This window comes from Salminus brasiliensis, chromosome 17 (genome assembly GCF_030463535.1).
Source record: "Salminus brasiliensis chromosome 17, fSalBra1.hap2, whole genome shotgun sequence".
NCBI lineage: Eukaryota > Metazoa > Chordata > Actinopteri > Characiformes > Bryconidae > Salminus > Salminus brasiliensis.
In genome coordinates this window covers 30,307,175-30,331,352 of record NC_132894.1, presented here as the reverse complement: position 1 = coordinate 30,331,352, position 24,178 = coordinate 30,307,175, and the positions used below count along the sequence as shown (strand labels likewise).

At 41.5% G+C, this 24,178-nt stretch overlaps 1 protein-coding gene across 1 annotated transcript; it reads left to right on the top strand.

The window, feature by feature from the left end:
- The first annotated feature begins 238 nt into the window (after positions 1–238).
- Positions 239–24,134, top strand: chrna7a (cholinergic receptor, nicotinic, alpha 7a (neuronal)). The gene is made up of 10 exons (XM_072660252.1): positions 239–293; positions 6,612–6,751; positions 8,000–8,044; positions 10,643–10,752; positions 12,010–12,089; positions 16,060–16,227; positions 18,496–18,690; positions 20,350–20,436; positions 20,559–20,668; positions 21,928–24,134. The coding sequence occupies exons 1-10, from the start codon at positions 239–241 to the stop codon at positions 22,465–22,467; spliced, it is 1,530 nt and encodes a 509-aa protein (XP_072516353.1). The 3' UTR covers positions 22,468–24,134.
- Positions 24,135–24,178: the final 44 nt, after the last annotated feature.

Here is a 24,178-nt window from a genome sequence, read left to right as displayed (position 1 = left end):
GTCTGCTCATTTGATATTGGGACACTCATATCCACAGCTCTGAGCAGTGGCGCCGAACAGAAAGGGGCGGGGCAACTGTAGCATAACGGCTCCCTCCCATCTGCCCCCACATCCAGGCATCCCTCAGACACAGGGGCTTAGAGCAGTTTACAAAAGTAACCTGAGGCTGAGGGGGGACAGAGCCAGCTGCGATTTCAGGAGCTATTTGAGGGCATTTCCAGCTTCTCTCTCCAGCAGAATGGGACTTTGTGATTTTGCTCTCTGCCTGGCAGTCACAACCTGTTTATGGAGTGGTGAGTAACGTGCTGGGTTGCCTGTTTCAGGGAATTGCAGCGTTTGGAAATTGCTTCAGTTTCTCAAAACAATGCTCGACACTTTCTCATGAAGGATGTGTGGTTATTCTGCTTTAGATTCTGTTTATAGAGATTATTTTTGCATTTTTGAATATTATGCAGCATTTCTCAATACAGCATTATCTCTAAATTACCTTTTTTCAGAAATAAAAGTTGGCTTTTTATTGTGTTTGTCCTTTCTACCTTAAATGGTGCGGTTTCCAGAACGTATCTGCTGCACCATTTAAGGTGGAACGGGCAATTGGGCTTCAGCTGGTCCATGCCTTCAGTCAACCTTATGGAGAAGCACTTAAGACTGATTACTTTCATTCAGCATTAGCTTGGCTGGCACCCTTAGATAGGCAGTTTACTGAGTTCACCTTCTTAGTCCATGTATTGTACTATGATATGATATATATATATGTAATACTCATAACCTCTGTTATAATCTATACTGTGGTGAGAAAGAGAATGTCAATAATAGGCTCCTATATATAGGCCACATTCACACTCACCAAGCAATTTCTAGGAGCACCTGTCTACCAACCCATTTATGTAGTTATCTAAATAGCCAACCATGTGGCAACAGTGATGTGTATAAAGTCTTGTAGAAATGGGCCAGCAGCTTCAAGAAATCTTCACATCAACCATCAAAAAATGGGGGAAGGGGGTTGATTTTGGTGTAATTTTGAGCATGGCATGATTGTTTGTGCCAGATGGGCTGGTTCAGTGCAAAAGACTGGTTGGAGTTCTCAGCTTCTCAGATTGTACAAGCTAAAGCTTGAGGCAAATGACCACTCCGGCTGCACTTCTTTCAGCCAAGAACAGAAAGCTGAGGCTGCAGTGGGAACGGGCTCACCAAACAACTGGACTGTTGATGACTGGAAAAATTGGAGAAATGTATCCTGATCTGACAAATTTCTGATGAGTTTCTCAGAGGCTCACAGGTAGTAGGTGATAGAAGTTGGTGCCAACAGCATGAAACCATGGACCCAACCTGCCTTGTGTCTGCAGTCGGTAGGCTGGGGAAGGTGGTGTAATGGTCTGGGGAATGATTTCTTGGCACACTTTGGGCCTGATAATACCAATCAGTAATATTTTAAATGCCACAGCCTGATTGATTGTTGTTGCTGACCGTGGGCTTTCCTTTGTGACCACAATTTAGCCACCAACTTATGCAGGGGTGTTCAATATTGTCTACAAAAGGCTGGTGTGGCTGCAGGTTTTCACTCCATGTGATCACTTGTTTGAAGACTCAGCACATGATTAAAAGGTATGCAGCTGGTTGTTTAGTGTAAAAAACCTGCAGCCACGCCGACCCTTTGCAGATAAGACAGATCACTGGATCTGAATACTGTAAAACTGGGATGTGGTAGAACCAGCAGTCATATCAGCATGGACCATCATTTCAACGGCTTGTGGAATTTATCGCACAAATAATTGAAGCTGATTTGAGAGCAAAAGAAGGCCCTACTCAGTATTAGCACAGTGTTCCTAATGAGGTGCTTGGTGAGTGTATAGCAAAACTCCAGAATGGGTGAATGTTGATTTTTACAATATTGGCATTATTCCTTAAAGTAACATAAGGAGTCTTTGCTACTCTTTATAGCCTGATACTATGGGTCACTCTGAAGGTTTATGGTAGGAATTAATAGTTTTTATATTCTGGTTTGATTTTAAATAGATGAAGAAATGAGCATCACACATGAACTTCAAGTGATGCGTCATGTTAGGTGTTTGATACTTGTAATCTCATCCCTGGACGCTTCCAACCCCTCCCCACAAAGCCCTCAAAATGAAGACTGTGATATTTTTTCATATTGTCAGGCTAAATCTCAAATAGGTCAGTACACCCTATATCGGACACTCCATAGACCATCCCAGTCAATTTTACAGTAATTTCTTGATGGAAAAAATATAGTTCCTCAAAGGCATCAGCAGACAATCAGCCATTGAATTCTATAAATACAGGTGATAAATTCTCAGAAATCAGCACTAAACTGTACAGTAGATTATGTAACCATTAGGCATAATGAACAGTGGACAATGGGGTAAAACAGGGGAATCTACATAGTGCCTGTGCAGATTTAGTTCATTTAGTGTAATAGATCACATGTAATGTGACAGGCACAGCAAGTAGTGTAATACATAGAAGTGTGGAATATGAAGGTCCTGCAGGTAGAACTGCTCAGCACAGTAAGTCATGAAAACGTCCAGAATTGAATTGGTCAGTATTGAGAATTGTAGTGTGTGTAGATCCAGAGAGTCATTGAAGAACTGCTCTTTCCTACTTAAATGGCTGGAGTAATACTCTGCCACCCCATCCATGCCATTTAATAGCTCCTTTTTAAGCCAGCACAGGTCCATGGTCTTTGTATCAAATGTGTCCTGTCCCTTTTGTGACTGCTTTTATCCTTGATCGAGCACTCCGTTATGGGGTCTTTAATCACAATACTTAATTGGTTTTTCAGAGGGACTTGGACCACACTCCATTTTCCTCCCTCTTGCTGACATAAGTGGACCCATAAATTAAATTTGGGATCATACTTGATGCTTTGTCTCCATATATAGAGCCTAGATGGATTACATCTCTCTCCCTCTTCATCTCTGGCCATCTATTTCACTCTCACTCTCTTTGTTTGGAAGAGATGAATCACAAAGGGCCAGCTCTGCATTATACAGAAGCCTGATGTAATCTAGCCAATGACCCGAGTAAAATTTGATTATGAATGGTTGTGATCTTAAGGGAATTTAGCCTGACACAAAGATAACCTTCATTTCAGACCCTCCTCTGAGCACAAATGGGGCCTGCACATAACAGAAATGATGAGTAACGCCCAGGCTCATGAAGCTTTGGTGAAATATGACATCAGTGCTTACTCACCAAGTAGGGTTTGCAAAGTGTTAGTGTTTCTGTACACCACAGGCATTTGTTAGGGGTCTTTTCATAGTTAAAGTGCCGTATGTTTAATGTGAAAATACAGAAAAAACCATTCGTCCCACACCAAAAAAAACCCCAAAAACAACAAATGTTAAGGTGGAAATACTGATGACTTAAGCTGATATATATTAGCTGATGCTTCAACTGTTGTCTTTTTTAAACTATAAAATATTTAGATATTATTTAAGATATTGTTAATTAAGGCTGTCTGCTTAACCTGGTCTTCTGAAAGTAGTACAAATACAAGTTCATAGTCTTTGGTCATATGGTCACTAATTTAAAATAATATCATTCACGTTTCTGTGGCACAACTGTCATTAGCAGAGGTCTTCAGCTGTTATATAAAATGTCCAGTCCTGGATTTTGCAGGGCTTTCTGTTACGTAAGACCCCAAGATGCCAGTCAGTGAAATCAGTAGTTCAGTTACCTACCGCTCATTACAAAGTCCAGGACTACACTCTGGCGTGAGTTTGATAGCGAGTGCAAATGAATCATGACTAAGTTCAGCCATGTCACACCTCTGCTGCATTCTCTTCACTGGCTTCCTGTAGCTGCTGCCCGCATCAGATTCAAAACCCTGACGCTGGCCTACAAAGCCAAGAATGGACCAGCCCCTCCGTACTTGATGGCAATGGTCAAAAGCAGATCTGCACCAAGAGCCCTTCCAGCTTCAAGTACAGGTCCGCTCGACCCGCCATTCCTCAAAATCCACAGAAGACAAGCGTCCAGGCTTTTTTCTGTCCTGCACCGAAGTAGTGGAACAAACTTCCTCTGGGTGTCTGAACAGCTGCCTTCAAATGCAGACTGAAGACCCACCTCTTCCGAGAGTACTTGGGCGAATAGTAGAGTACTATGGTCTCCTTATTGACTTGTATTTAGTAGTGTCTAAGCTTAGAGGTATCTTTGAATTTTTAGTCTATTCTAACTAGCTGAGGTTTTTCTTGAGTAAACGGTGAAGCACTTTTGTAAGTCGCTCTGGAGAAGAGCGTCTGCTTAATGCTGTAAATGTAAATGTAAAAATGACTAAACTGAGAGAAAAACTTGGTAAAATCACCCAGAAAAACAGTATTTTCACAGTTGAAAAACTGGACATCCAGCAGAATCTGGAGTGAGTTTGACAGCGAGTGAAAATTAGTCACTAACTGAGAGAAAAACTTACAAATGCACAGTCATTTCACAGTAAGACACCTTAATTAAATGATTAGAAGTAAGTTAGCTGTCCCTTTGACAAAGCCAGAGGCGAAACTGGCTGGCTATCTTGATAACCTACGAATACTCTCTGTGCATTAGCTACATACTCTGAGATTATATTCTAAAGAAATTTTTTCCTTCAGTTGAAACCACTTTTGTGTTCGTCATATAGAAGATATAAATATATGTTCTGATTTGAATTTGACAGTCAATACAATTTACTACTCTACCTTGCTTAAAAAAACAGCTGAAGACCAACTTTAGCTGGAAGCTGGTTTCAGATGGTCTAAGCTGGTCTTTTGATGGTCAAGGTAGTTGAAAGGCTGGTCATTCAGATGAAAACATATCCAATGACCAGTGAGTGAGAATTAATCATAACTAAACTGAGAGAAAAAAAACGTAAAGTTTCTGGGCCGATAAAGTCGGCACAGAAATACAGGATTTTCCCAGTTAAAAAGCTGGTTATCCAGCAGAACCTGGAATAATTCTGATAGAGAGTGAGAAATAGTCACTAAACTGAGAGAAAAAAATTATAAAATTGCCCTAAAATGCAAAATGCAGTGGTTTTCACAGTAAAACACCTTAATAAAATGAATAGATGCCACTAACATCATCACCTGTTGTCACTCTACTTAAAACATTCTTAGCCGATGTACCTTAGCTGTCCCTTTGACAAAGCCTAAGGCACACTAGCTAGCTAAACCCAAGGAAAGCCCCATAGGCAATCACAGATTTTATGAAAGATGGTATATTTGAACATGGCTACGGCTTGTCCTGCTAGCTTATGATGGACATGGGGTAATTTGTTTCATGTAAGGTGCCTTACAAAGCAGCATAGCTTTGGGGGTGCCGCTCGGCTGATTAAGGGTACCTGTGTAGTCGACTATTTGTTAAGAATAACAGTCTGAACAAAATCTAGCATTCATTTGCCTACATATAGGCTACCCCTATATGTAGCTGGTTGAGCATTATGCGCAGGCCTGAGACTGGCAGGACTGTAAGCTCTGAGACGTAGCAGAAAGTCACTGATGAGAATTCTCAATCAATAGGCTTACATCCAAATGAGCTGGACAAGCTGCTAGAGTTGATTTGCAAGCACTGCTTTTAGCTGCTCATTCACTTTCCCAGTGCTAAAGACTTTCTTCACTTGCAGTTTGCAGCCCTTGATTGCCTGTCTCAGGGTGAAGCTCGGCTACTCCAAAAAATGTTGCTCTGTCTTAGATAATTAACCTCCAAGGTTTACAGTACACCTCAAAACCCCTCTTCTTACATTTAGTTTAATTATATGTCATCATAGCTCTTTGAAACGAGCAGATATTCTGAGAAATGGGCAGATTCTGTTCCTTTAGTTGATACTACTTGTGTGAGAAAGTAGACATGAATGGATTCTGTTCTGCTTTGGATTAGCTTGTGTCAGATGATCTAAGCTGGTCTGTGATGGTTGAGATAGTTAAAAGAAGCTGCTCATCCAGATGAACACTACCCTATGCTGATAAGTAATGGGGTTAAGCTAGTTGATCACCTTAGCTCTTGACCAGCATTACATTCTCAAAACTAAAGGTGCTACAAATGGTTCTTTGAGCGATGCCAACCACTTTTGGTTCCATAAAGAACCATGTTTGTCATAGAGATTGGGAGCATGAGTGTGAAGAACCTTGAAAATACCCTAACAACCTTCTCTTGATGTAAAAGTTCTTTATCAATGGTCAGTTTTCTATTACGAAAATGGTTCTTAATGGAAGCAAAAGTGCTTCTCCTTTGACGTTGCCTAAAGAACCTTTTGTAGCACCTTTGTTTTTTAGAGTTTAGCCTACGCTTTCATTCGAGTTTGATGGAGTAGCTGACTGCTGGCAAGCTGGTTGACTGCTATGACAAGCTGGTTGACTAGTTCAGGTAAGCTTGTTATATTGGTGGATCAGTGCAGTCAGACTGGTACTGGTCAACCAGCTTGATCATGTTGCCCATGCTAATCAACAAGCTCGATCATACTGCTTAACCAACTTGACCAGCTTAAGCTGGGCAATGGGCAGGCTGTTTGTACAGCAGGGTTATGTAATGATGCAATTACAAATGGATAAGTGTGTAGTGTAAATCAAATGTGCAACAAAGCTAAAATAACAACTCTGGACTTGGTTCTGTCCCCACAGCATCCCTACAAGGAGAGCATCAAAGGAGGCTGTACAGAGATCTAATGAGGGATTACAACCCGCTGGAGAGGCCCGTGTTTAACGATACGCAGTCCCTCACTGTAAATTTCAGCTTCAGCTTGATGCAGATCATGGATGTGGTGAGTTCAAGCAGTAGAACAAAATCAATGCACCTCATTAGGTGGGAGGAGGGAAGGCAGTACTGCGCCGTAGCGTGTAAGTAGCGAAGCCTAAAGGTTTGCCGGCAGCTGCTACTGTAAACCCCCCTCACATCAACATCACAGTTGCTTTCTAAATGTAGCCATGGGCTGATTCGTTCAAACCAACGTGTGTCTTAATACATAATCTGGTCATAGGATTGTGTAGTTGGAGTTCTGTTTGGAGGTCTAAATCACAAACACCACTCCAGTTCATCCCAAAGGCATTGAGTGGACCTTCATCACTCTAGACTACACAGTTTACTGTCACAGCTCCACAACCCAGTGCTGGAGGCCTTTATAGCACTGTAGCTGATGCTTGGCATTGGCTGGCATTAGGTGGGACTTTATGCTCATGTGCAGCTTCTCTAGAGAGTCCAATTCTATTTGAGATAATGGTTCAAGTCTTCAGTGCTTCATAACAAGTTCAAATAGTACTTCAGTTAAGGAGGTTTTGGGAAACACTCGTTAATTAGCTCGTTAACTAGTTAACGATGCATTGTGCATCCCTAGAAGATTGTTTTTCGTTGTTTGTTTTCTTAGTTTTTTGGACGTTAGCAGTTATCTTCTATTGCACAGTGAAGATCTGGCTTTTCCCAGAATCCTGCAGCTCGAGTTCAATAGGCAATTTGCCCAACCAGCCGAAGACCAACTCCAGTAGATTACAGATTTACCATCTGGCCGCATTCAGTAAATGCTGCAGGGTCTTCAGCATTTGGAAGCAACCCTGTCTGATTGTTTAAGTGATAAGAGTTCTGACATATCCCACATCCCTTCAAGACCATCCGAGAGCCCTGGACTGTATTGTCTCATGTTGGCTGCTCATGATCTTGATTACTGTAATATATGTATTATAAAGGGGAAAAAGCGTTATATAGAATAATTGTGTTCTGTACTCTAGCATAGCCTGTCATACACACATGATACTGGTCATACGGTTCACTTCTACATAATATGTATCACTGCTTTTTACACACAGATAAAATGCAGTAAAAATCAGTTGAAATGCAATTATTTTATTAACAATTTGGTGAATTGTTTTATTAACAATTATTGGTCTTATTAAACAGGGCTGATAACGTAGATTACATAGTTTATCTAATAACATCTCTTATGTTCTACAGCCCACGTCTACCTTGTTCTAGAGGCTTCTTTTGTCTGACAGTTGCATTTCTTTGTCAATGTACGCAGGATGAGAAGAATCAAGTCCTCACGACCAACATATGGCTCCAGCTGGTGAGATGCTTGATTGTGCACCTAAAGCTTGAAATTATAAGTAGCATTTGTTTTGCTGCATACAGACCCACATGCTGCACATGTTTGGATGTGCACTTTTTAACCTCGCTCATATGTGCACAGCATTTACACATGAATAAATCACTTCACATTAACACTCTGTGTTACATTCTGTGTATGTACTTTTGGCCATTTGGTCATTGTGTTGATGTAGTAGATGCAGCTTTATTCATCTGGAAATGATGTACATGTAAAACAAGTAAGTTTATTATATTAAGTGCGAGATGTTTGCTAAGACGTTTGGATATGGGCCCTTTAATTTAGCCTTGTAAATGTATTATTATTATTATTATTACTGTTGTTGTTTTGTTGCTGTTATTGTTAGTGTTATTCCTTATAATAATTTTAACAAAATGATTTTTAAACCATTTTCTTGATCCAGCGGACTAAGGCGGAATAAAGCGCTGTTATTATGATCTGAAGGATCGCTGGTTCGAATCCCAGTCATGCTGCAAGCCATCGGCAGCCAAGGCCCAGAGAGAGCACAATTGGCCTTGCTCTCTCCAGGGTGGGTAGATGGCACTCTCTCCCCACATCGATTCGCTGCGGTGCTGGCCGTCGCTGGCCGTCGTTGGCTTTTGCGGGCTTTTCCCTCCAGGCGTGTTGGTTGTCCAGTGATGTTGCATTGACGGAAAAATTAGTGGCTTGACTGCACACGCATCGGAGGGGATGTGTGTTGGTCCACCCTCCATGTTGGGTGCATCACGTGCGATTGGGGGGAGAGTACGTACAGGTCGGGTAATTGGCGGTCAGAACTAGGAAGGAAATGGGTGAATGTTTTCTGTTTATGTTTACAATTAAAGGTACAGTATTGTAAAAAAAAAAAAAAAAGAATATTTAAAATATTTGAGATGTCCCTCTCTGGATAAAATGAATTTAGTGTAAACATTGTAAAAATACCCCCAGTGCCGTAGATCATACATATATGGAAACTAAGCTGCAAAAACAGGCCATTTTTCATTCATTACTTTTGTGATGTCACAAAAACCAACACAGATCTTCAAAAATTACTGCTCATATGAAAATGAATAGCAATTCTTTTTATTTCATAAAACAACACAAGAGTTGTGAGTGAGTTAAAATAAAATACAAATTGTAGAGAACCTTTAAACAGTATGTGCTGCTATTGTACCTTTCAGGCCTCCCCTGCACTGCCTAAGGCTTTTAGTGTAAGAGCACTTTTCCCTGTGTGGCGCGGAGCAACGTACTGTAGGGTGCTTGGGCTCCTGCTATAAATTTAAAGACTGTCTGGCCCCAACTGTGGACATGAATCTCTGCTTATAGATGGCCTTGATCCAAGTATATTATGTAACTTCCTGGCCATGCTTCTAGGGCTGGACTCGCACATTAAGAAAATGAAGCCGCACACACAGTTATTCATCCAGACAGAGTTAAAAAAAAATATGTGCGTCCTCTTTAAGAGATCAACTGACTGTTGTCTGCAATTGCTAACTCAGTTTTAATGGTAGCAAAAGTCGCAAAGTGTCAGTATGACAGTGAGAAAATGCTAGATTCTCTATTTTAGTGTAGAAGATAGACAACCATGTAGAGGTGGAGGCCACGTCCTGATTCATGGCAGTTTAGATATGCGGACACCTGGCAATTTCCAAAAATAGAACCTTTCCGGATGAGCAAAGCTATCAGTGTTTACTCTGCCTCACTCCTAAACTGTCGATTTGGATTGTTTCCAGCTACACAGCAGGGTCTCGTTTGGACAGACAAAGGCTGGGTTTCAGTTCATATACTGCTGCAGATTGGCTAGGATGGTGATTTAAAGGGCTCATACACAAACATGTAAAGTAATAGTATAGAAAACGTACAATTTGTTCCCTAGTCCTGACAGTCCATATATAGAAAGTCTATTTTGACATTTGGGTTTTTCTGATTTCATTTAGATATCTGCCTAGTCCCCCTATAAGAGTTTAGCCTCACACATTTATGTTATAAGGAGTGTTGCAACCCGGACTGGTTTTAAAGTAGAGGGCAGCCAATCACAACATAGATCTTTTACATATGACAATCTTACATGTTGTATCTGTTCAAATATTGTATCTATAGAAATTCTAAATAAATGATGGCTGTTAGGTGACAAAACCACACAGACAGACAGACAGACAGACAGAAAGACAGGTAGGTAGGTAGGTAGGTAGATAGATAGGTAGATAGATAGATAGATAGATATTGTTAGTATTATTCTTACTGTTATTCCTACAAATATATATTTTTTAAAAGCATTTTCTGATGTGGACATTGTCAGTGGTTTGTGACTACCAGACACAAATACAGTTGTAATGAAACCATGAAAATATACATAACATTGGATATACAAAGTCTTAGCAAAATGGAAGTTGTAGAGAGCTGTGACCAGAAGTAAACCAAAGCTTACCTTACTTGTTTACTTATTTAATTTTTACCCCACCGTAACCTTGTTTCACTGTATTGCATAAAAACTACTATCTGTATTACCATCATTAATACTATCCAGTCCTTATAAGCTCAGCTGTGAGCACTGATGGATGTACTGCTGTTCTCTCCTAGTACTGGTTTGATCATTACCTTAAATGGAACATGTCAGACTATCCTGGTGTGACGAGTGTGCGATTTCCTGATAATCAGATCTGGAAGCCTGACATCCTGCTCTATAACAGGTATGTGAAACAGCCTTCTTCTTTAGCTGTGTGCTGTCTTTGAGAACAAGCCTCCCAGCTTTGTGTCAAAGTTTATGGAGGAAGCTGGTAAATTGCCTGGAAAAAGTGCTTGAAACTAAGTACTGGAGAGAGTGTCTGCTCGGTATTGAGGAAAACAAGGTTCGAGGCTCATTTGTCACTGTCTGTCCAGTCACACCATCCCGTACACACTTGATTATGTTGTATTGCTGCACTCCCTGTGGGAATGAGTTGCGGAAAGTTGGGTTTTGAGATCTTTGGCAGTTAATTTAGAGAAATGAATTTATAACAGGAGGTCTCCGAGAGTGTTTTTGTTTTTCTTCGTAATAAAATCATTCTTTCAGTGCTGTGTACAGAGGAAATTGTTCTTCCATAATTGAGACCTTTTAGGACAGAAAATAAAATAACATTTTCAGCTAATCATTACAGAACCCGAAGGTGTTTGTTGATCCCACCACTGTGAAATGTCAAGGGGGCACAGTGACAAATTATGTTTACATACCTTACAGAAATCCAGTTACCTAGTTTTGCTTGTGCACCAGCCACGAGTATCGCCCTTATCCATTAGGTAGTTTTTTACTGTAGCGTTCCCAGCTAACTTGTGTGGACTGTGGACAGCATGGTCTCCTGCTTATTGTGTATTTCCCGGTTGGGTCAGTGACGCGTTTGATGCAGGCGATGCTTTGCTGTCAAGGACTCATCAAGACGCTTTGCCGTTCACACTACATGGATAGTGTGGTCATATGTGTCTCTGACCACCTCTGAATATAGTTTGAGTGATGCACTGTATCCCGTTCACACCTGTACTGGCCACTTATAATCGGATCATCTAGAAAGCATGTTAATGCAAGGTGTAAACAGGGCCTTAGTAATCTCATAATGCACAAATTGGCATCCTAGGTTTTTGAACAGGCAATCTTATTGGCATGATATTTATAAAACCGAATACAGAATTGATCTTATATGCAGGCATGTTGTCAGTACATTTCAATATATGACATATTTGAAGTATATTTTGAATTATTAAAAAGATATTAAAGTATTAAAAAGATACAGTTCATTTTAATTGTCCCAATTTTGCATAGTCATTATTTTGTGCTACCTTGCATAACCATATACTCTTCGAGTCATCTCTGAGCACTGCACCAGTGGATACTGTCTGTATATTGCCATTCTGTGCCAATACCATGTCGCTTAAAGATAATGATGAGCTGCTGTAAACGCTTGTGTTTCCCATAGTGCTGATGAGCGGTTTGATGCCACTTTTCACACCAACGTGCTGGTCAGCTCCAACGGCGCCTGCCAGTATTTGCCCCCAGGTACGCCAAAGTCTTATTCAGCTCTAATTCTGTAGGTTAGACTTAAAGACTGTCTGAAAGTCTTTAGGCAAATATAAACAGTGAAGTTGATGTCTATACATACATCTCACAGTTACAAATGTATAAGTGCATTTTATTTACATTTTTTTTTAACTTGCTGTGATGTTGGATGGGTCAAAATAGCTGTTTGTTTGTTGAGGCCAATATTTCTGATCACACTCACACACAAATAGAGTAAAATGAACATTTGAACTGTTATTAAGTGTAAGGATTAGGTTGAAAATGAAATGCACACAATAAAATAAATAATAAAATAAAATCCGCCTGAACATGTTTGATGCCTGAAGTTTGCAAAGCCAACAAGTAATTTACATTAAATCAAAATAAACATGATTTAACAAGTAAAAGCACATATTATTAATGTATTAATCGAGATAACGCACCTAGCTTCGCTTGTGCACCAGCCACGACTATCGCTTTTATGCAGTCATTAGTTTGTTACTGTAGCATTCCCACCTAACTTGTTTGGCTTATTGTATATTTTCCAGCTGGGCTAGCGACGCGGTTGATGCAGGCGGTGTTTTGCTGTCAGGGACACAGTAAGATGGTTGGGCGTTCACACTACAAAGATACTGTGGTCATGTGCGTCTCTGACCACCTCTGAATGTGGTTTGAGTGATCGGATTTCAGCGCGCCCTCGAACTGCAGTGCATCTCTCTCACACCTGTACTTTGTGCTGGCCACTTATGATCTGATCACCCTGGACACATGGAAGTTTACACCACCACCAAGCAGCCTCATGTAAATGTAATGTCTTCACCATCACACCTGCCTCAAAAGTTTGTGTAGTAATTTCAACAGTATCATAAAAATCTGGGGCCACCAGTCCTATCCACCAAGGACTGGTGTGGATGTTGATTTTCACTCAAAACAAGCAGAAGCACCCTTGACTTTACTTGTTTAATCAGTTGGCCTCACTTTTTTAATCACCTGTCTTTCAAGCAGTTGATTGGATACATGAGGTGAGCTTCCTGCAGATACGATTGACCTCTGAACTAAAAAAATCAAATTAAAAAGTAGTGCTCAGACACCAAGCGTGTCTTGGCTGATGGTCTACATTTAGAGCGAATGGAAACGTGTAGGCAGTTAATTGTTAGATATTTAATCTAAGGAGAAAACTGTGCTGGTGTTCTGCTGTGCTCAGCAGAGTGCAAGTTAGTTTGAAATCACTGCACTAAATGGCACAGCTGGATTTCACAGAGCTTTGTAAAAGAAGTGTTCACACCAGTTCTGTTGTCGGTGGAACAAATCTACTGTCACGAAGATCAAGCTCTCACTGACCTGGTTCTGTCATGCACTCGGCATGTCTCTGATGGATCGTCTCATCGCTAAACCATTTGATCTGGCGGCAGACCTGTCTGCTCTGAGCTGAGGTTCATCCCAGTTGTCCTGCACTCTACTTTGCCTGTTCCTGCTGCACAAAGCCACAAAGCACAAAGTCATGTCTCGGCTATAAATAAACCAACTAATATCTGAATTAGGATTATCATATCAGTAACGGCAGATAATTGCTTAAAAATACACTCACATTTGCTCTCAAAACAGGCTCAATACTTTTCATGCTGCAAATATCCTGTTTAGATCCAGTGACTAAGGAGGCCACTGAAGAACATGCCACACAGTGCCATGTTCATGAAACCAGTTTGAGATGACTTTAGCTGTGTGACATGATGCATCATCATGCTGGAAGTGGACAACAGAACATGAGTAAATTGTGGTCAAGAAGGGATGCACATGGTCAGCAACAGTACTCAAATAGGTTGTTGGATCCAAGAGGTGATTGATTGGTGTTAACGGGTCCCACTTATGCCAAGTAAGCATTCCTCACACCTTTACACCACCTCCATCAGCCTGGACTGCTGAATTTTTCTATAATTAAATGATTCAGGTGTGCATTAGCAGATGGAAGATTAGTAGTGAGCCAGAGAAATGCTGTAGGCCAGAGTCTCTAACCTGACCATCACTACCACAGCGCCACGTCACTACACTGCTGCCTGCTCCGGCTGCTGGCCTTACCCATCACTACCACAGTGTTAGCATTGCTATAGCACCTGCTGCCAGCCTCACCCAGCTTCGCTTCTGCAGCATTAGTCACAAGCCATGTTCATGGGGTCTTGGGCCCTTCACATCTAAAATGTACCTCTTAAGGATCTGAAGGCAGGGCTTGAGTCATTTACCAGGCAGGGTCACATGAAATGATACATGAACCCCAGTAGATTACATTCGCCTGTATGTGTTAGATATGCCAACAGACACAGCTCTGCCCATCTGAGTCCAATTAGCATGTGCAGGATGATTGGCCTGTAGGCAGACAGAAACCTGAACAGAGCATTAGCCTGTTTAACATGGAAAAGCACTACATATCTGATACACTGTGCAGCACCAGCCTGAATAAATGTTCTAGAAATGAGTATGCTCTCTGTTACTGCGTACCACTATTAAAGAGATTATAGCCTTTACTTAAATGAGCTCTCAGCTCTCAGAGCATCTGTAGTGGTTTTAGTGTTTTACTGCAGAAAGAGAGGTTGGAGTCAAAGCGAGGCTTAGACACGTTCCACACTATCAGTAAATTGGATTTACATTCTTTTCCTGTCTGGTTTAATTCATGTATGTGTCATCTACTCTATAAATTCCCCAGAGCCCTGTGCATTTGTGTTCTGCAGTAATAGAAATGCTCTGGATTTCATCATTTTTTCTTTTCCTTCTGATAAAAGGAGCAGTCTGTGCTATATATTATTTCTGACTGATTTATTAGCACTGCATTTCACAGTAATGCACTTAAACATAGCCTGCTAATCATGGAACATGGGGGACATGTAGCTTTTCGAAACAAGTATTTAATGAGTGACAAATTCAGTGGCTATTTGTGTTTGGTGGCAAAAATAATGCATAAAGTATGTGTTCTATACAGGAAAGTCTGTGATAACTGTCCGCTCACATGAAACAACAGGATATAATATAAAGTACAATATATAATAAAATAAGTTTTAATAGTTTTGACCTGTATGTACAGGTGGTATATACTTTTTTCATCATTAGCTGGATTCAATAGCTGGTTCCAGGACTATATCTGGATAAGACCAAGCCACAAAAAAAACAAAAACAGATACAAATCCGATCACTTAAACCACCTCTGGAAGTCTGATTTGCATTTGATCCACATGTTTTAGCAATGTAAACACATCCGTTTCTCCAAGACGCATTCCACAACCCAAACCCCTCCCATTATAACCGAAACACCAGTAATAGTTGATGTGCAGCGAGTGAAATTGCATATTCTCTCCCACAAAGCAATCAGATTTCAGTAGATTTCAAATAGAGATGCATTGGACCACCAGGTGTAAAAGCTTGCAGCAAAATCTAATCAGAATACAATGCAGATACTAGTCACATGAAGTGACCAGGTGTAAACGAGGTCAATATGTATGGCAATTAACACATTATCTCCTTAAACAGCCTATGGTCTACCCGGTGGGCCGAACGTGTTTTACACACTTTCGCGTCCACCCTGTAGTCCCTGTAGTTACTAAGTAGTACACATTGGTGTGTAATAAGCCTACTAAGCTACGTTTAGGTGGTTCATGTGTTAGAACATTCAACCTGATCATTTTGCAAGCTTCCCCAAAGTGTCACATCACCATCTAATGCTTTGTCCACCAGCCAATACACTGAAAAGTTAACATGCTAGTCATGATACTAGGCAAATTCGTATGAAGTGGCTTTAAAAACAAAGTGCTACTAAACTCTAAACCTACACTTGAAACTCTGAAGTTGCAAATGTTTGAAAAGGTCAACACAGTTAACAGCAGAGTGTTTTGTTGGTTGGTGGTTGATCTAAGACTTGATTTGTACCAGTCATGTAGCGCCTAACTGAGTCTTTACCGTGTTGACCGTGTGTTTGTGTTTACAGGGATATTTAAAAGCACCTGCTACATCGATGTGAGATGGTTCCCCTTTGATGTCCAGCGGTGTGATTTGAAGTTTGGCTCGTGGACTTACGGGGGCTGGTCTCTGGACCTGCAGATGATTGAGGCTGACATCACTGGCTATATCGCCAATGGAGAATGGGACCTTGTGGGTAAGTTGATAGATCCACACCAACAGAAGCAAGCATGTTCTGTTTCCCACCTTGCTGATCTTTCTGCATTAAAGTCTAAATGCAAAGCAGCATAAGGGCATTTCTCTCAATCCTAGAATACCCAGTGATAGGGTAGCTAAATGCATACGTTCACACAACATTTTTGATTTGCATGAAAAAAAATGATGTAATGATGTAAGTAGAAAAATCATTTAAGCATGAAGGCTCATAAGAAAAAACTAAGCAAAAAAAGCCATGTTTGGGTTTTAATCAACCTGATCATCGTCCTGCATCGTCTCTTCATCATGTCACACCAGCATGTTTGCCGACCCCAGATTATCTTACATTTGTTATTTCTTTTTGTTACATTTTTTTATAAAAATGGTCATCAGTTAAATCATAGAACTAAAAATGTTGGATCCTGGATTAATCCTGGATCCAGACTTTGACTAAAAAAGAGTTCCTCCTGTTGTACTAAGTGTAGTTGCTGGACAATATAAGCTACATAATGCTGCTTTAACAGAAGTGCAGGTTACAGCAATGTAGGCTACAAAACAAAATGTAATCATCAGGGCTCATTTCCTGTAAAGTACATGTAAAAAGGCACTCTTCTGAATGTACCAAAAATGCACATGCCATAAACACATGCTGCATATAGAGCACCACAATCAAGCCTGTTTAATATGGAAAATATACAGTGGAGCACTACTGTAGCCTACATGCTGCCAGCACCACCCAGAGACCCAATTAAACTCCACATTTATAATGATAGCACCTGCTAAGTAACCTCACTGCCAAGAACAAGTGACTCCCATGTGCCACATTATAAACTGTTTAAGGTCATAAAAGTAGGGAGGTAGAATAAAGTGGGACACAATGAGGCACCCGAATGGAAATCTTTGAACCTGAACCAACCCTGACACATTTAACAAGCTCTGAACTCTTCTTGCCTAGCTTTCCTGTCTTTGTGCTCTTTGCAGGACTTAGATGCTCATATATTTTGCACATCCTGTGCCTGTAACAGTCACATCCCACCTGGTCTATGGCACTGTGTAAAAGTCAGAGACCATCAGAGACACCCCTCATCAGCTCTTTGGCCTTGGGTACACTACAGGACTTTTAAAGCATAGCAGATTATTAAAAAAGACTGGGTATCTTACACATCCCCATTGAGGTTTGCTGATTTTAACCCAATACACCTTTCGGTAAGGTTGTGGGTGGGAAGACTGAGTTAGAATGGTGCGTACAGACTGCAGAGGGAGCCAATGTATGATGTTTCCTTCATGAATTTCCTTTCCACCTTAGATGGTGCTGCAGTATCAGACATGTTCTAGCCCCAGAATGTAGCTGCTACATCATTTAAGGTGGAGCATACAATTAAAATAAGAAACTGCCATAAAGCTGCTTTAAACTGCAGTTTCTGGGCTCCGTTTTCATTGGCTATTGAGGTGACCCGTTCAGTCGCTGACCAGTACACATTACTAGATTACGCCTTTCAAGTCGAGCCGAAAAAATCAAACATGTTTGAAATGCTCCGACTGGTCTGAAACACAAATGGAAGGCCATAAATCTTAGACTGCGCCCTTCACTCACTACTCGATTTTAACTGTCGACTCCGATTGACGAAAGAATCTGCAGACTAGAGCCTACCAGCACAGAATCAGCCAGACTGACAATTAGTGTACTGTGTGTGTGCACCTTCATCCTTTTCAGGAGACTTGCTTTCTGTTGTTTTCCACCTCTCCTGCTTTTCATGATCCAAACAATGCCAAACACATTTGTTGATGTTGAGGTCTGGACTCATGGGTTGTCAGTAGGTGTAGTGTTCTAAGAACACCAACACAGCATCAGCAGTTTGTTTTGATCATATGTTCAGGAAACAAGTCGAGATCGATGACCAGTGTCAAAGTCCAGTGTGTGTTAGCAGTGTAAGCCTAGCATACTTAAATATCAAACATGCTGTTGCTGATGGAATGCCTCTAGGGTCAGATTTTACATCTCCAACATTTGGCTGACGCTCTTACCCAGAGCTAGTTAAACAGGTAGGAGAATACAGCTTTAGGGACTTGTACTGTGGTGTGCTTTCCCAGCCAAGGACTCAAACCCTAGTCTGCTACACTGAAACCGCTGTTGTTACACTCTACACTCCATCAGACTGTTCCTTTAAGACTCACATTTTTTCTTTAAACTCCTTTTATTTTATGTTTTTCCGTCCCCTTTTAATGTGTAAGTGGATTGTTTCACATTTCATCTCCTCCTGCTGTGCAGACGTCCCAGGCCGGAGGAACGAGAGGTTCTACGACTGCTGTAAGGAGCCGTACCCAGACGTGACGTTTACAGTGGTGATGAGGAGACGCACACTCTACTATGGTCTGAACCTGCTCATCCCCTGCGTGCTCATCTCCACGCTGGCCCTGCTGGTCTTCCTCTTGCCCGCTGACTCAGGCGAGAAAATCTCTCTCGGTAAGCAGAATCCGCATCGTCATCACTATCGCTCAGTGCAAAGTAGCTTAGTCATCGCTCCTGGGTCACTGAGTGCTACAAGATCTGATTGGTTTTTATTTAAGCAGTGTACCGTCAGTGGATCCAAGATATCACCCATATTATTCATTAGCTTTAAGATGATTCATGAGATTCATCTGGTGTGTGTGTGTGTGTGTGTGTGTGTGTGTGTGGATCCCCATTTAAAATTGCTACCACTCTTCGCCCACTGTCACAGTCATATCATAATATTTTGACCACCCCTGGTTTGGAATGAACCAGGCCCACAGGACTTCACAGATGCCATGTGACAGGGTTTGCTGCACATATAAATAGTGGACACTCAAACGATCATCATAGGCAAAAGACACGATTTGACTGATGTCCAAGAGAGTGCGATAATAGGGTACTGGGTCAAGGTTGCTAGTATTTCGAAAACCGCTAACATTGTGTTCTGGAGATGCTGTGGCGAAGGTTTACGAAGACTTCTTGAACATTGAGCGCCTCCCAACGGCATAATAGTGGTGTCTCCTCATTCTCTTGGTGTTTTCAGGGAACAAAAGTGCTTGTCTGACCACACCACACAGAAAAGTCTATTGTTACAATGGCTAAGGTTTTTCACTATCTTCCTGGCCTTGGTCCAGCTGTGTTTGCTGTAGTGGTTCTGCAGGTCTCGTTCTGGATGATGCATTCAGCTGATCATGCCACCTTCTGGAAAACCCATGTATTCTGCTTGGTGCTGTTCCCAAAGGATGCAACAAGAAACAGCTATAGGACACAAGCCTAAACTCTAAAGAACAACAAAAGATCATGCAGCATATCTGATGTTTCTAATAACACTTGAGAAACATACAATGATAAATAACGCCTTAATTATCTATTTACTGTCGTTCTTTGTAACATGAGGCATTCTTGATAACCATTTAATTCCATTATTACTGATGCTTTCATTTTTTAGCCTGCTCACTCTAGTGCAGCAGTGCTTTTCACTGACCCTGGTACACGCTATAAACATCACAGGCAACATCATTGGAATTGCCGCCGAGGCCACCCGAGCACATGACAATTTATGGAGTTGGCCCTGCAGGCTGAGATAAGCAGCCAGCAGTGAGATTGATGGGGCAGCCGGAGATCTCCTCTGTGATCGATGCAGGTAGAGAGCACTCTGTGCCAAACGCCTTTATTTTCAAGCCGAGCGAATTTAGAGGCAGCGTTGCCGCGGAGACCCGCAGCCTGGATTCCAAGAGAGCGAGCATGAAATCACAGTCGAGCCTAATTTACTTTTTCATTCTTTCATTGGTATTAGCGTGGGGTCTGTCTACTAAAATCACCTCTCACGCAGAGCGATTCATTGGCGATGGTACTGCAGTGTTCCAGAATCAATACAGACAGGATCAGAGCTGAAATGAGTGGTGTGTCTGGTGAACTGGAGGCCTAATCTATCTTAAATGTGTCCACATGCGTTATTGAGTTAATGGGGCCTTTCAATGTTTAGGTTTGTTGGTTGATTTGAAGTCCAGGAAGGTTTCCTGTAATTGTCAGCGGTGCCAAAGATATACTTATCAGATTAATACTAGTAGACGTCTGCTGTGGCTTTGCATCGTGGTAGTGTGTAATAATAATTATTGGCTCTGTTCTTAGGCATCACAGTGCTGCTCTCACTGACCGTCTTCATGCTCTTGGTAGCAGAGATAATGCCTGCAACTTCGGACTCTGTGCCTTTAATTGGTAAGTTAATTATTTTCTAGGTAAGCTGCATCTGGTAGCATTTAACGTTGACCTAAAGCTTACTGACCTGCACAGGGACCCTCTTGTGAAGTAGAGATCATCCTTTGTTTCTCTCTGTGCAGCCCAATATTTTGCCACTACGATGGTCATTGTTGGATTGTCTGTGATAGCCACAGTTTGGGTCTTACAGTACCACTACCATGATCCAGATGGAGGAAAAATGCCCACATGGGTGAGTAGTTTGCCTAGTCGTGCTTTTTCTTGCAGGTGAATGTCCCTATAATGTGCTTACTTTTAAACAGGACTGGGCAATATGGTGTAATGTAGTGTGCAGTGTGTGTGTGTGTGTGTGTGTGTGTGTGTGTGTATATATATATATATGCATTTTTCCATATATTGATAGATCAATTAGTGTATATACATTTAGAAGCTATGTGGCCATTTTGAGACATTTTCCCTTAGAACTGTGGACTGTGCTTCTGCGCTACCCTACTTTTTGCTCCCTAGCTAACATTTGCACTGGTGATGTTATGAGTGAATGGCTAGACTTCTGCTTCTTTTCTGTCTAGCTACTTAAGGGAGTGTTTCCACTAGAGGTAGTTAGTGTTAGTATTGGTCTGATACTGGACATCGGAAGAAAAAAGGAAGTATAATCCGATCCACAACCTAAACTATCACGTAAATACATGGTCCGAGCTTACATGCCGATGTTGCAGGCTTCTTAACTCAGTGTAACCTGCAGATAGATTCAGAAACATTCTGTTAATATTAAATCTCAAATTCAGACATATAAGTAGGCTACAATTTCCTGAATGTACCACGGCCAACGTGTGCCTGTCTCTTAAATTCTCTTAAATTTACACAAAGGGGTTAAGAGAAGTAAAATATGGTACTGAATTGCTATTGCAATTGGCAGACACTCAAGGTTGCAGTATCAGTATCTATATGGATATGAAAGTGGTATCGTGCCACCCCTGTTTCTACTACTGAAATAGCTAAATTGCAAGGTTGAGCAGATGCATTTCTTTAACTAGCTAGACAAAGAGGAAGCAGATGTCTAGCCATTCACTCACAACAGCACAAACCAGTGTGAAAGTCCTTTGCTGCTTGAACCAGATTAAGGACTAGAACAGCATAATAAATAAATCAAAAAATACCTCAAAAACACCTGTATCAACAAAAGATCATTTTTGTTACACTCTTAAAAATAAAGTTGCTACAAATGGTCTCCATAGGAGAACCACTTCTGGTTCTATAAAGAACTTCAGGGGCTCAGAGTGGCTCAGCAGTCTAATGCACTACCACTATGGTCTGTGAATTGTGAGTTTGAACCCTGAGCCACGCATCATGTTACACACATGGTTCTGTATGAAACCTAAAGTGGTTCTTCTCTGATTTTGCTACAAGAACCCTTTAAATAATATTTTGAAGGACTGTAAAGGACTGTACATTCCCATGGGACATGATTATTTTCTGTATGCCCGTCCTTAGACGCGTGTAGTGCTGCTAAACTGGTGTGCATGGTTCTTGCGGATGAAGAGGCCGGGTGAGGACCGGGTGCGCTCGGCCTGCCACAACAAGCAGCCCCGCAGTAGCATCTCCAGTGTGGAGCTAAACGTCAGCACGGGAGCGCCGCACTCCACTAACGGGAACATGCTGTTCATTGGCTTCCGTGGCATGGACAACCTGCCATATGCCACCTCGCCGGACTCTGGTGTGATCTGCGGCCGGTTGATGAGCGGGGGTGAGGAGGATGTGCTGCTGTCCAGCAACCCGGCCCCCTCGGTCAGCAGCGGTGGTCACGGAGACACAGAGCTGACCAAGATCCTGGAGGAGGTGCGCTACATCGCTAAGCGCTTCCGCGACCAAGACGAGGAGGAGACTCTGTGCAGCGAGTGGAAGTTTGCCGCCTCTGTCATCGACCGCCTCTGCCTCATGGCCTTCTCCATGTTCACCATCCTCTGCACCATCGGCATCCTCATGTCTGCCCCTAACTTCGTGGAGGCCATCTCCAAAGACTTCTTCACCTGAAACCCAGCCTTAAGCACTGATTTTATTTCTCTTAGCTTTTAGGCATTTACTGAATGCATAGCCGTGTTCTGTGTTAGTCTTTTAAAGGAAAGGTTTGACGAACAAAAGAGATTTACACAATCTCACACAACCTCAGATGTAGTCAATCAGCCAAGACATGTTTGGTGTCTGAATTTGGCCTCTTTGGTTTAGTGTTGGAGCTACAAGGCTCACAAAGGGTTACAGGAGTTGCTAAAAAAACAGTAGAAGCCCAACAGTGTCTCTTAACCCTCAGGTATGATGTATTAGGTAGTATCAGGTGTGTTCAGGTAGTCGTTAAGACTTGGAGCAAAACTTTGGTGGGAAAAATACTCTAGAAGGAAGGTTGTAGGTTTGATGCTCACATTCGCTGAGATTTTTGGGCCCTTGAGCAAGGCCATTGACCGGTTCTGCTCCAGGGATGCTGACCCTGTGGTCTGACTCTGGCTGTTCGAGTTGGCATATGTGAAGAGGGCAATTTTGTGATACTATCTAAGTATAGTCACCATAAAGGTACTTAACTTTCATCTCCATGTTTGCTGTTTTTCACTTTTTGACAATAATGTGAATCTAGCTAATCTACTTTATATTCTCATGATTAAAATTGCATTAAGAATGGACCAATGAAAAAATGCTCCAAAAAATTATTGGGTATATCATATTTGTACACTGACTTTAATTGAAATTTAAGTAAAGTTGCTTTTTTAAAGATATAAGATTTTGCCCAGCAATGACAAATTGGGGGAGAATGTGAATTACTGGCCACTAGTGGCACTGAGAGGTACTGCAGCATTGACTGGAAATATGACCTTTTCTAATCGTCTGCTCATCAGTGTGTCTAGTAAACAACCAAAGCACATTTTGAGCAGGTTGAGGTGTGTTTTTGGCATGTATTTATGGAAAATATTTGGATGGCTGTGACTTCTAGTGGCAAATATGGCTACATTTACATACAGGCATGTCTGCCCTGAACGACTACATCTGAAGTCATTAAACAAAACAGTAAAAATGAGATTTTTTATTAAACCATTTTTTAAAAGAACCAGTTCAGTCAAAATGCTGATGTTGCTAACAGTGAATGAAAGTGGATTGCCACTGTTTAGCATTACACCGATGGTATGCTAGCTGGTTATTGGCCGCTTTCATTCTCTGCTAGCCTGATTAGCCGGGTAGTCGGGTAGAGCTAGCTAGCTACGTCCTTAACTTTAACAACAGTGCTGTCACTGGGGAAGTAGAGGAATGAGTTTGCAGCACTTTCAGTTATGTTGTTGTGTTTTAGTTAACAGAAAACAAGCTTTTCTTTTGTGCGTTAGTTAGAAAATCAATGAATAACACATAGCGCTAGTTATTCCTCACGATCATACTGTCATACTGCACACTGTAGCGGGACGGTAACACGGCAAACACTTTTTAAATGTCGATGACTGATCAATCATGCTGTTTTGTTGTCATTAGTGTGGCAAAATGAGTGAATTCAACATAGCTTGTGTGTATCTTGCTGTTTTACCTCCTATATACTCTGTATCGTTGAGTCATCTGCATATCTTGCTGACCACAGGCCTTAAACCAGCATAACAACTGGGAGAGCAGATACAGGTCATCGTTAAGCTGCACAGGTCTACCATTGTTATCTTTTATTATTATTTGCTTCAGAGTGACTTTATTATGTATTGTTATAAATAAACGTATTTTT